Source organism: Podarcis cretensis (genome assembly GCF_951804945.1).
Source record: "Podarcis cretensis genome assembly, chromosome: 9".
NCBI lineage: Eukaryota > Metazoa > Chordata > Lepidosauria > Squamata > Lacertidae > Podarcis > Podarcis cretensis.
Window position 1 is genome coordinate 37932439 of NC_137178.1, and position 13090 is coordinate 37945528.

The window sequence follows — 13090 nt, forward strand, 5'->3', positions numbered from 1 at the left end:
CCACTGCAGACGCTGCTTCTCCACCAGTTATGGAGGCGCTGTGGAGCCCACAGGGGCACTGCCTCTTTAGCTTCTGCTGCCTGAGGCAGCTGCTTCACTTTGCCTTATGGGCAGGCCACTCCCTGAAAACCGCTAACAGCAGGCCTAATGTAGCAAGGAACACCTTACCTTGATGTGTGGAACAAATGACCATTAATTCATGGCTGGCATCTCCAGATCTCCTGACAGGAATTAGCAGCTCACCAATATCTTCTTCTATTCTATACTCTGGCCCAGGAATGTACACAGTAGATTCTGGAAAAGAGTGGAATGGTATAAACAGAGAGAGAGTTCAAACAAATATTAAGTAAAATAATTTAAGGTAGATGGCATTACTGTCTATACTGGGTAGTATTCAATTGTATTCTTACGCAAATAGTATACCTGAAGGAGCGTCTCCACCACCATCGTCCAGCCCGGACACTGAGGTCCAGCTCAGAGGGCCTTCTGCCGGTTCCTTCATTGTGAGAAGTGAGGTTACAGGGAACAAGGCAGAGGGCCTTCACGGTAGTGGCACCCGCCCTGTGGAACACCCTCCCACCAGATGTCAAGGAAATAAACTATTTGACTTTTAGAAGACATCTGAAGGCAGCCCTGTTTAGGGAAGTCTTTAATATTTGATGTTTTATCATGTTTTTAATATTCTGTTGGGAGCTGCCCAGAGTGGCTGGGGAAGCCTGGCCAGATGGACGGGATATAAGTAATAAGTTGTTGTTGTTGTTACTACTACTATCCTTCCGTTGATGGAACAGTGTATGATTGAGCAGGAAGTCTCTACTAATAGAAAGGGAGCGAGGAGTTCCATTACCGATCCCCTCCCTATGGTTTCCCACACCACTTTCCATGCTGCTCTGAAGGGTCCCCAAAACCCTCTGGAACAAGTTCTCAGGAGTGGAAGAGGCTGTGGGTGAAGAGTGAAATGAGAATTGGCAAAAAGTGCCTCCCCCCACCATCCATTAGTGGAGGCATCCGCTGCATCAAAAACCCTTCTGCAAACAGAAGGGGACAATTGTTTTCCATCCATTGTCATCCAATTCTGAATTCCATTCCATGGGGACAGGATTGGAGTGCCTTTATATGGAAGGAAAATTAAAGGAGGAATAAAAAGTAGGAAAAAAACAACATACCATCACCTGGATCCACAATTTCCACCGTTGCCCGTTCCGGAAATTCCAGGGCAGCCATAACTGGATCTGACAAAACAATCTGGAATAGCTCTGATTCCTCATATTCATTGTCCACTATTATTCTTACTTTCCAGGTAGCCGCTGTCTGCCCTGGGTTGAACTGAACCTGTTTCTGGGCTTTTCCTTTGAAATCTTTATCCTTTTCTGCTGTTCCGTCTCTAGTCCCAATGCCTGAAGGAATATTTGGAAGAAATAACAATAAAGGGATAAGAAAATACTCACTTTTTCTACTCCCCAAGAGGAGCCACTTCAAGAAAAAAAGAATCCATTCTTGAAATTTCAGAAAACTGTCATATACACATATATACCATATATACCAATATCCCTGTCCAAGAAAAGATAGTGCGGACAGAAAGCCTATGGGATCATTCTGTAGCCCGCGGCAACCTGTTGTATCATTTAACAGCCAAAAGAGACATACAGGTGAGTAAACAGAAATCTGGAATGGGCGATGAGGAAGGAAAGATGGTGAGCAGGGAACAGATTTGTCTTTGCCTTGATCTTCACTTCATCCAGTAATTTTTCTAGCTGGCCCATCTTTCTTTGTGAGAAGCAATAATAATAATGTACATCAAAATCCCCATCAGAGCAGTATCTTCATCAGGATCAACAACAAAAAAGTACTTATCCATAGGTCTGCTCATAAAATAAAATAATTTAAGACAAGGCAAACAATTATTACAATGACAAGCTAAAGAAGATTTTAAACAACCGTGTAAGACTTCAGCATAGACAAAATGGAGATGGAGGAAAAGCTGGAAGTGGTATTAGTTGTTACCCAAGTATGCAAAGTAACAACCTTGAGACGGAATGCTGGAGGAGATTTGCAGACAAAATTGCATTTCCCTCTCAGGGTGCAAGACAGATTGTAAGATGCATCCTAGTCTACAGGCACAAAAAATAAAAACGTATGTTCTCTCATTTTTGAGAATATAAAATCTTGGTTCATTTTTATGCCCCAATTGGGAGGCTATGGGTATGTGTAAATACATGTTTTTACACAAACACAGACCTTTTCTGCTTAGAAAACTGAAGACTGACTGCAGCTGTAGCTTAATGTTACTGATTTGATCGCCCAAAGAGAACCTGACAATTCTGTGGCTCTTAATGCTATTGCTGCAATACTGGTGATGCCTCAGTTTGGTGATATTTTAATATGGACCTAAATAACTAGTTCTGTTACTTACTGAATGTATTAATAAGTTGTATGCATGATGCCTTAAAATCCATATTAGAATCAAATGGCTGAAGCTGATTTCTTTCTTTTTTAAAAAAGTGAGAGGGTGCCATACACAATTCTACCAACACATTTAAGATACTGCTTATGTCCTTGACAGCTTTTAAAATTTCAGCTGCAAAAGTGTGATTTTACTGTTGTCTATCATTTTAAACGGAGAAAAAAGTGGGTGCAGTTTAATGTCTATGAAGTTAGATTTTGAATTTCTTAAGGTCTAACATTTCTACTCTAGTTCAGCTTAAATAAGCGAACTATTTAATTTAATTTATGGTTTGACACCATCAGTAAGGAAACTTTACCTCTCTGTCAGAGAATAATGAACCTTTGTCAAGCTGAATCCCTCGCCCAGGTCTGGGAGAACCTGATAGCCTACAAGAAACTTCTGAAAGCTATGAAGTGTGAAAACAATTTCCACTTTAGGACTTCCAGTTCTTACACTCCAGACCTAATTAGAAATGCTTGATATAATTAGGAAAGCCTAAGTCAGCATTAAACCTGCTCTACCAGGTTTGCTCTTAAATACCTGATCAGCTAATAGTTGTTTTTTAAGTGTCAAAATGATGGAAGAAAAAAAGGGAGATCTGGCCATGTGTTCTTTCCTGACTTAGGATACATTCAGATATGGGGATTATTGTGTTAGTATTCCTGGTTATAATGCTAGCACTACTGGCCCAGTTTCTAACATTTCTTTCACACTATATTATCCTGCTATGTTACAGAACTGTAATTGCTTTTTCAGCAATCTACCACCATGTCACTCTACTTTTCATTCACACCAGTGAGTGTGGTGTGACACAACAGCAGGTGTCATCTGACATGTTGCCGCCACTCTTTCTTGTGCATGTTCGCATCGGTTCACCCATGAAAATGGCAGAAAAGAACTGTATGCTAGGATACTGCCCCAAATTCCATCCCATCAACTGTCCTAGTTAATGGACATGGAAGCAGATTTTTTTTCTAGAAGCAATGAACCCATAAATGATTACTCAAATCTGCTGTATTGCGCAAGAAATGTGTGTGTAAAATGGGATACCTCTGTTCTTCAACAGACTGTGTCATAGAGTCTTTACTGCAACTGAAACCAATATATTTTCTACAATTTATGTCACCGAAGGCATGTCTACGCATATACTTATAGGAAGGGCTGTGCTTAGGGATGCGGGTGGTGCTGTGGTCTAAACCATAGAGCCTAGGGCTTGCTGATCAGAAGGTCACAGTTCGAATCCCTGCGACGGGGTGAGCTCCTGTTGCTCGGTCCCTGCTCCTGCTAACCTAGCAGTTCAAAAGCACGTCAAGTGCAAGTAGATAAACAGGTACCGCTCCGGCAGGAAGGTAAACGGCGTTTCTGTGCGCTGCTCTGTTTCGCCAGAAGCAGCTTAGTCATGCTGGTCACATGACCCGGAAGCTGTACGCTGGCTCCCTCGGCCAATAAAGCGAGATGAGCGCCGCAACCCCAGAGTCAGCCATAACTGGACCTAACCTTCAGGGGTCCCTTTACCTTTACTAGGGCTGTGCTATAAATGGATATATTGTCTGATATTGGGTTTTAGATCAAATCATGATAACTGGTTTTTTAAAAAATGACTTTGCAATTAATCACATATTGTGGGGGTATTTAAAAAATCACAATATTGGAAAAGCCAGGAAGCCGATGCTTCTTCCTGTGTGTGCAGCTCTTGCTAACTCTACCTCTGACAGCTCTTTCCTGCCTCCTGCAGCAACAAGAAATAGCTACAAATCACTACAGCAGGCTGACTCAAATATCGCCCAGCAGATATCAACAAACAGCTTTGAGAACCGGTTAGCAGTCACTGTGAGTCTCACCCTTCAGTCTCCTGAAGCAGCAGTAAAACACTACAAATTACCGTTACTAAAAAGTAAGGGGAAATGTGTGTGTGTGTTATGGAGCGAATGCAGGCTGCGCAGCTATCCCAGAAGCCAGAACAGCAAGAGGGATTGCTGCTTTCACTGCGTAGCGATCCCTCTTGCTGTTCTGGCTTCTGAGATTCAGAATATTTTTTTTCTTGTTTTCCTCCTCCAAAAACTAGGTGCGTCTTGTGGTCTGGTGCGTCTTACAGAGCAAAAAATACGGTAACTACAGCAAGTAGATTCAAAAATTGTGCAGCAGATATCGCCAGAGCTTTGAGAACCGGTTAACAGTCACTGTCAGCCTCAACCTTCCCGGGTCTCCTGCAGGAAAAGCAAATCACCACTACAGCAGGCTGACTTAAATATCGCCAAGTAGTTATTGCCAAACAGAGCTTTCAGAAAGGTTAGCTTTGGCCACCCAGCCGGAAAGCAGGGACTTCTTCCCCCAAGGCTCTTGCTTAAAGGTGCCAGGCTGGTAGTTGGCTTAGGGAAAGCCTGCAGTTTTTGACTTCTGGAGCCCTTTGCTAGTAAAGACATAAACTGGGGCTAGTAAAAAATAGACACCTTGCTTTAGCATTTGACCCTCTTCCGTCATTCCCCCCTCCATCTGCATGTGTGTACCGCCTGTGGGTGTGTCTCCCTCCCCCCTGTCATTGGTGTGTGTGTGTGTGTGTGTGTGTGGTGCATTTGTTTTTGTGAAGCAGCAGCCAACAGCAGCAAAAAACTCAGCCGACACTTCGTTTTTTGTAAGGGCAGCCGGCCCCTTGTTAAAACTGTACTGCTTGGGGGGGTTGTGTTTCCCTGACTCCCTCTCCCCCCTCTGTTGGTGTGCCCAGCTGATGCTTTGCTTGGAGCCATGGCACTATGGCAAGGAACTTTCCTGGAGGTGCAGGGGTCTGTGCTGAGAGGCTTCTTGAGCCCCATGTTTCTTTAGCTCAGTCTGCCCTGCAGTGCTTCACTTGCACGCTCTCTCAACTCTTTCCCTTCCAAGTTGCTTCCTTCCTTGCTCCGTGAAGGAGCCCCAATTCTCCTTCCCTGCTTCTCTTTTTCTCTGCATGTGTGTTCCAATGTTTATTTAGCTCAATCTGCTCTGCAATGCTTTGCTTGCATGTGCTCTCTATCTCTGTGTTAACTCTTTCCCTTCCAAATTGCTTCCTTCCTCGCTCCATGATTCTCCTTCCCTGCTTCACACTCTCTCTCTCTCTCTCTGTCTGTCCCTCTCTCTGTGTGATTGTGGCTTGCAAGTTGCTTCAGAATACGATACGATACGATACGATATCTTTATTGTCATTGTCCCTTGCGGAACAATGAAATTGAAAAACTACATAAAAACTACATAAAACTACCACGAAACTACATAAAACTACATAAAAACTACATAAAACATTCAAAAACCCCTAAAAACTCTAAAACCCCATTTTAAAATACACTATACTACAGAGACCCCTTATGCTGCATTTAGAACCAGAATTGCATTAGTGTAGCAACTGTTTTTCAGGCGGCTAGTCCTGGCCTTTATAACCCTATACCTTCTTCCAGAAGGCAGAAGCTGAAAGAGATCATTTCCGGGGTGCGTACTATCATGTGCTATCTCTGCCGCTTTCTTATGGCACCTGGCAGCATAGATTTGATCTAAGGTGGAAAGAGTGCACCCAATAATTCTCTCTGCAGTCTTTACAACCCTGGATAGTAGCATTGTTTTTTCCCTGGCCGTGCAGCTCCCAAACCACACGCACAGACCGTAAGTTAGTACGCTCTCCACAGTGCAATGGTAGAATGCCATCAACAGGTCCTTTGAGAGATTGTTTTTCCGGAGGATTCTCAGAAAATATAACCTCTGCTGTGCTCTCTTCACCAGGTCTTTGCTGTTCTCTCCCCAGGTTAGGTCGTCTCTCAACTCCATTCCCAGAAAACGAAACACTGAGACCTGTTCCACGCACTTCCCCTCAATAATAAGTGGCTGAATATTCAATTTACATTTCCTAAAATCCACAATGATCTCTTTTGTTTTCTTTAAGTTAAGCAGTAAGTTGTTTTTCCTGCACCACTCCCCCAACTGCTCAACTTCCTTCCTATAGGCCGTCTCCCCCTCTCCAGCCGTAATTAAACCAACCACCGTTGTATCATCTGCGAACTTAATGATCTTTTATATTAATAAAAGGGGGGAAACACCCAGTGTTTGTTGTGTGTGCCTTTCTTTCAGGGTAGAAGCAGCCCATGTGATGCTGCCAGCCCCATGTTAACTCTGCGAGTCTTCAGCGCTCTCCTACCCAATCGCAAGCAGGAGAGAAATGCAGTCTTGAGATGCTTGTTGGCTTGCAAGTTGCTTCTGAGTAAAAGAAAAGGAAAACCCACCCTGCTCTGCCATTTGAGCCTCTTCTGTGTCTCCCCCAACCTCCTTATACTCCCCATTTTCTCCTATATGGCAATGCCAAGAGGGGACATTGATGAATGCCCTCTGATGTGGTGGAAGGCACATGAGGCATCCTTCCCAGTGCTGAAGGTGCTTGCAAAGAAGTTTTTGGCTATCCCAGGGTCAAGTGTGCCATTTGAAAGTGTGTTCAGCCTGGCTGGCAATGTTCTTCAAATACAAAGGGCATCTCTATTTCCAGGGAATGTCAAAATGCAAATTTTCCTTGCAAAAAATATAATTTTCATTTAATAATTTTTGTTCTGTAAAATTTTATTCATTCTTTCTGGTTTGGCCTGGTTTATAAAAGAAATGCAAATTTTCCTGGCAATAAAAATATAAATTTTGTTTATATTTTGTTCTGTTGAAATTTATCCATTTCATTCTCTCTGTTTTGTCCTGGTTGAAAAAGGAAAATTAACAAACAGTCAAATAACTGGTGTGCGATGTATACATTCAACTAAGACTCAATAGTGAATTATATTTGAATATCTAAAAGTGTGACACTGAATTTGCTTTCTTTCTTGTTTAGTAATGTAATTACTTTTTAGGGAACTTTTGATATCTATGATACTAATTACTTCTACAGCTTTAATTTTAGAGAAAATGCGCTATTATTGGTACTGTAGTACTATAATGTAACAGTTGTAACAATATGCTAAAGGTAAGTAGGAATGTATCAGTTTTAGAGTTAGACCCTTAAGTAGTAGCAGTTGCCAGGACATTACCATGTTCACCTCTACATAGTTCCAGCCTTATTTCAGATATTGTGATATATTGAAATATCACAATGTTTAACTGGTGATATATTGTGATGTTGAAAACCAGGTATCGCCCAGCTCTACTTACAGGAAAGCATTGCAGTGCACACTGAGCCTTATGAGGAATGTGTTTTAAAATGTCTCCATGCGTTATCCAGTGGCCGACTGGAATGTTCCACTTCACATTTATCTAAATACTTCTGAAAAGCATCTGATAAAGGACACTTCGGTGTTTCTTATTGACTTTCTTTTCTCTGTTTCTTACAAGAGTTCACTGTTAAACAAAGGCAGTCAAGGCATTTTGCTGAAGCTGGGAAAGTTCACTGGCTTTTGTGAAACATTAAACAACATTAACAGTTTTCTGGCCACGTTCTCTCTCATTCAGTGTGCACTATGACTGCTTAAGGCCAATATTCACTGCAGCAGTTTTAAAATAGTTTTTAAAGAGGTCACAGAACCCAAAACAGGGCAGACAACCAAAAGTTAATAGTACTCAAACGTTCCAAGTAATGCCTTGGTACACAGTAACCAATGAAATAAATGGGAATTATATGAATGCATCCTAAAAATCTATACAGTAAACAAGCAATTTTTCAATAAATCATGAGTCAGGTCAAATACGACCAGTCCACAATCCTGAACATGTTTATAAACTTGCGCATTCATGGTTCTGAAACCATGTGAAAGCCACTCTGCTGTAGTAAACTGTAAAAAAAAAAAAACCCTGTAAAGATAACCAATGAAGGCAAGAATTGCTGTAATTGACCATTTTAGTACAGAAATGCATTGATTAAATATTAAGAGTATGGTTTATTTTCAACCATTTTATACCACCCTTTAATCATATTTTGATGGTTTGTCAGTTCCTCTAATAAAGTTGGATTCGGACAAATTAAAGGTATACTCACTAACAAATGATGTCTCCCCCAGATATCCTCTCCGCTTGAGTGTTACTTCCAGAACCCTTGACTCCTCGTCTACAACATAATATTCTTTTTCCAGAGAAATCCAAGCCCAGTTCAGACGGAAAGGTTGGCTCCTCAACTTGTTTCCTCCTAAAATTCATCGGCACAAATGTCATTGTACAGAATACATAATGCACAAGAAGCCCAATATTCTTTAAATATGCAATGTAAGCATGCTCTCATACATATCTCACACAAACATTCTTTTAGTTTTTAAGGCTTTAGGGGATTTTCAGTCAGTCATTTAATTAGTAACAATGAAAAATACACATCATTGGGTTTAACAGAAGATAATTAAAACTGCTTGTGATAATGGTTTCATAAAAGCACCATTTTTTCCTTATCTGGATCTGAGGGGTGCTTTGCTTCTTATCCATTTCCTTTGTGGCAAATCTTACAAATAAACTGGATTAATTAATTGCTAGTTCCAGGAATTAGAAGCCTTCCCCACCCAACCCATAACAATAACTTTACAATGCCAGGTCTTAATTAGCTGAGAAGTGTGTGAAGGGGAACAGCAATGACTTAGAAATGTTCTTTAAAATATGAGATCATACTCTTGGTGGAATAGTACTTTGAATACTCTAAATCAAATTCTTTTCCAACAGAGAAAATTTCAGAAATACCATTCAGCCAGCCAGTCTCAGCAGCAGAACACCTTCGAGATCTGTGGTGCTGTGGTTTGCTTCCTGGTGGACGCTCTGCGTCACCACACTGCCCCCCCCCCCCGTACGTGAAGGTGGTGGGAGTGGAGCCAACTCCCTATTTAGAGGCCAAAGGCCACCTTTACGCCCTTTCCTTCTCTTAGCAGACCCACTCCCCCCCTCCCGCAACTCTCAGTATGACCTTCTGCTTCTCAGCCATGAAGGAGACTTTTGCTCACCAGTTGCTTGTTCTGGCCAGTGGAGGTTTGTGCCTACTCTCCTTCAGGGTGATACCTGGGATAAGGGGCAGGCACCTCTGCCATACTCCCCATTTCTGGTAACGCCCAGTATTTACTGTCAGGAGTTCAGCCCTACACTCGAGTAGGACCCTGGCAGAGATACATGCCCAACTGGCATGTTCTCTCCCTCCTGGACAATACCAGTACAGTGGTGCCCCGCAAGACGAACGCCTCGCAAGACGGAAAACCCGCTAGACGAAAGGGTTTTCCGTTTTGGAGGCGCTTCGCAAAACGAATTTCCCTATGGGCTTGCTTCGCAAGACGAAATGTCTTGCGAGTTCCTGTGGGTTCCCCCCCCCCTTTTCCCCTTTTCCTAAGCCGCTAAGCCGCTTATCAGCTGATCCGCTGATAAGCCGCTTAACAGCTGATCCGCTGATAAGCCGCTTAACAGCTGATCCGCTAAAAGCCGCTAAACCGCTAATAGCACTAATCCGCTAAGCTGTCAATGGGCTTGCTTCGCAAGACGAAAAAACTGCTATACGAAGAGCCTCACGGAACGGATTAATTTCGTCTTGCGAGGCACCACTGTATAGTATTTACGTAACAAAAGGTTTAGCAGTGTTTTGTGTTTATACTCCCCATTTCTTCAGGCAAGTTGGTTAGCTGCAGGCTTGGCCTGGGGTTCAGTTTATTCCCCAACCTAAAGGGGTTTCCATCTGCAGGTATTCATATGGCTTGTTGTTTAACAAACTGGCCCTTAGTTCAACCCAACCTACTGTGTCTGACTCCTTATTTGGCCTTTGGGATGCAAAGAACAAGAACTGCACGTATCCCATGAAAATACTTAAGGTTTGAATTTTTAAGGGAAGGACAAGAAATGCCCTGTATTGCGCAAATCGCTGTTATCTTGCTGAAATTGCTGGTAGAAATACACTCAAATTAGCCCAGATGACAGGGGCATACCTCTTATTAAATGTGTCTCTTCACTGAGCTATTATGGTTAATAACACCTGTGACTTATACGATGGAGCCACAAGGCCTCTGTCAGCTTAATACGTTCCTCCTAAGGATGACAGATGCTGCAAGCTCTTCATGACAAGTTGTCTGCATTCCCGTGACAAGTTGTCTGCAATTTTTTTCCTTTTTCAAAAAAGAGAACTTTTGTGACCAAGATGTCTTGAGCATCCGTGAAAGGAAAGACAACTGCACTCATTTTTCAGGGCTGTCTTTCTCTCTATCCCAAAGGTCAAATTATATGAGGTCAAGGTATGGAAAGAGGATTTCAAGAGAAAGAAATTTGATTTTACTTTTCTTTCTGAACTCTGATGAAAAGAAATCATAATCAGAAATGTGAACTAATTCTTATTTATGTGTAAGGCAAATTTAGTTCTTGCTGATTCCTTCTGTGATCAAATTCTCATGTTCAATTGGAAACAATGTCAGGTGATTAGTTTACAAAACTGTTGAGTGTACATTTTGGTAAGCTAACATTTTGTAAATACAGTAGCCACTAGTAATAATACTATGTGACTATACAAATAAAACACACCAGGGGAATTTTTAGGACAGCAGATGGTTTTTGGCTAATACAAGTTGATTGACTCTGTAGAAGCCTATTCTTTTCAGACTACCTTTCTGTTTTTCAAAGCAGAGTGCAGATGACAACATTCCACACACCTTGTGCATGTCTTTCAGTGTCATTTGGACAGGTTAAATAGATGACATTTCCCATCATATTTTCCCTTATACTTCCAGTCATGCTAGAAATGCCAGCTACCATCAGTATAGTGGATCACTAGAAGAACTGCAAGGCGGTCTTTCTGCTTGCAGAATGGCTTTTCATCCAAAGCAGGTCTGACGAACCTTTGACCCTCCAAATCTTGCTGAACTACAACTCCCATCATCTTTGGCTATGCTTGCTGGGGCTGACAGAAGTTCTAGTTCAGCAACATGTGGAGGGCCAAAGGTTCCCTATACCTGATCTAGTGGAAGCAATCTGTGAAAGGAGGCGAGAAGCAATTCTAGCTAACTATCCTTTCGCTGTGCAACACCCTCCATGCAGCTCTGAAAGGTCTCTCAGCCCCTCTGGAACACATTGCTGAGGCGGATGGGGGATCTGTAGCAGGAAGGGGTAAGTGGCAAAAATTGTCTTCTTTTCCTTTAGCAGAAGCCTGGGTCAAACGCTATTCAACTCACAGCACTGACTTGTCAATGAGAGGTAATATTCCTGCAAGCCATAATTTAAAGCCTATTCGTTACGTAACAATTTTCTTAATTCCTTAATTCGCCCAAGTCAGCACAAAGTCTAGGTGATGAAGCATCAATCTATTTCTCATACAGGAAGATTCCCACCTAGGAAGAGTCCTAAATAAATGAAATCTACGTATACCAGGGATTTCTGCTATTTCAAAGACAAAACAGATCAGTATAAATGGATGTAATTATGGATGCAATGATGAAACGCCACTCAGATTAAGTCACATGCCATTATTCAAAAGTTAAGAGCAGATGATAACACTGAATTCTGACTGTCCTATCATATTTCTAATATTATATTTTTGCAGCACTGTAAAGGAGCCATTTTAAAGTTTTCAAAAGAGTACTGGATTTTATCTGGTCAAAATTTAGCTGGTGAGAAGCCCTATCCTATCTATTTCAGAGATCCGATACCCTCCCTTAACTAAGATTACAACAGATGTACTATTATATATAGCTGTATATACAATAAAAGCTTTGCTCAGACATTAGGGGTCTCCTAATCCGTCACATTATTTAAAGCTGTCTTATGTTCAGTGTCACTGGGAAATGTTAATATCTTAACATATTCATTTATAATTGACAGAACACATCCCCTTTATGCACGCACTACACTGTAAAACACAAATAAGAATTATTGTTTGTTTTGATAACAGAAAACTAAGTTAATGAACAGAGTTCATGCTTTCAAGCCTCCATTTTATGAAGTGAGGTAATGTTTCTTTCAATAGGCCTAGAAGTTAATTGATTGAAGAGAGCCAGTGCCTGCAGCAACACAAAATCAGAAAGTGTAACAGGAGGCCGCAAACTGTATATTCCCTATTGTCTCTTGTCAGTTGCTCTGTGCCACCACCCCACCATTTTTAGACATTTATCTTTTTAAGGGTTGTACTTGGTGCCTTTCAGAAGATGCTACAAAGCATTCATTAGAAACTGATTTTGATGATGACAATAATAATAATAATAATAATAATAATAATAATAATAATAATAATGCAGCCATATTCTTTCTGATCACTTATATTGCTTTATTCATATATCTGAACACATTTCTTGAGTCTTCTGTTTCAATTTGGCACATTCTGTCTCTTAAAGCAATAATTCTTTGAACAGTGTTTTCTTTCCCATTCCAAAGTGTTTTCCTTTCCTGTTTTAAATTTCATATGGAAAACACATAGATAGCAAGTACATCCAGATCTCCACATTTCAGTTTCCCACAAGCTTTTTCAAGTTTTCATCAATGGTATTAATATTCAAAATAACTTAACAAAATAATTTTGACTTATTCCTATTAATTCTATAACTGGATACCAGACTTCACCAACTTAGTGCCTCTAGATGTGATGAGAGCTGCAGTCCAAGACATCTGAAAGGCATAATATCATCTGTATATTACATGATTTTAATTCCCCTACACACATTACCTTAATTTCATTTGTATGTCTAACACAAAACATTAAGCCTGGATGAGGGATGGATGAGA

General features: G+C 41.2%; 1 protein-coding gene across 2 annotated transcripts in view; it reads right to left on the reverse strand.

Annotated features, from left to right (window-relative positions):
* Positions 1-13090, reverse strand: part of FREM3 (FRAS1 related extracellular matrix 3) — an 85503-nt gene that overhangs the window by 44630 nt on the left and 27783 nt on the right. For both annotated transcript variants that reach the window (XR_013842110.1, XM_079989469.1), the window contains exons 3-5: positions 8412-8558; positions 1167-1397; positions 169-294 (exon numbers count right to left, since the gene is read on the reverse strand). Coding sequence is in view for 1 of the 2 variants with exons in the window: in XM_079989469.1 (XP_079845595.1) it covers positions 169-294; positions 1167-1397; positions 8412-8558 (504 nt within the window). In the remaining variant the exon portion in view is untranslated. The remainder of the gene's footprint in view (positions 1-168; positions 295-1166; positions 1398-8411; positions 8559-13090) is intronic.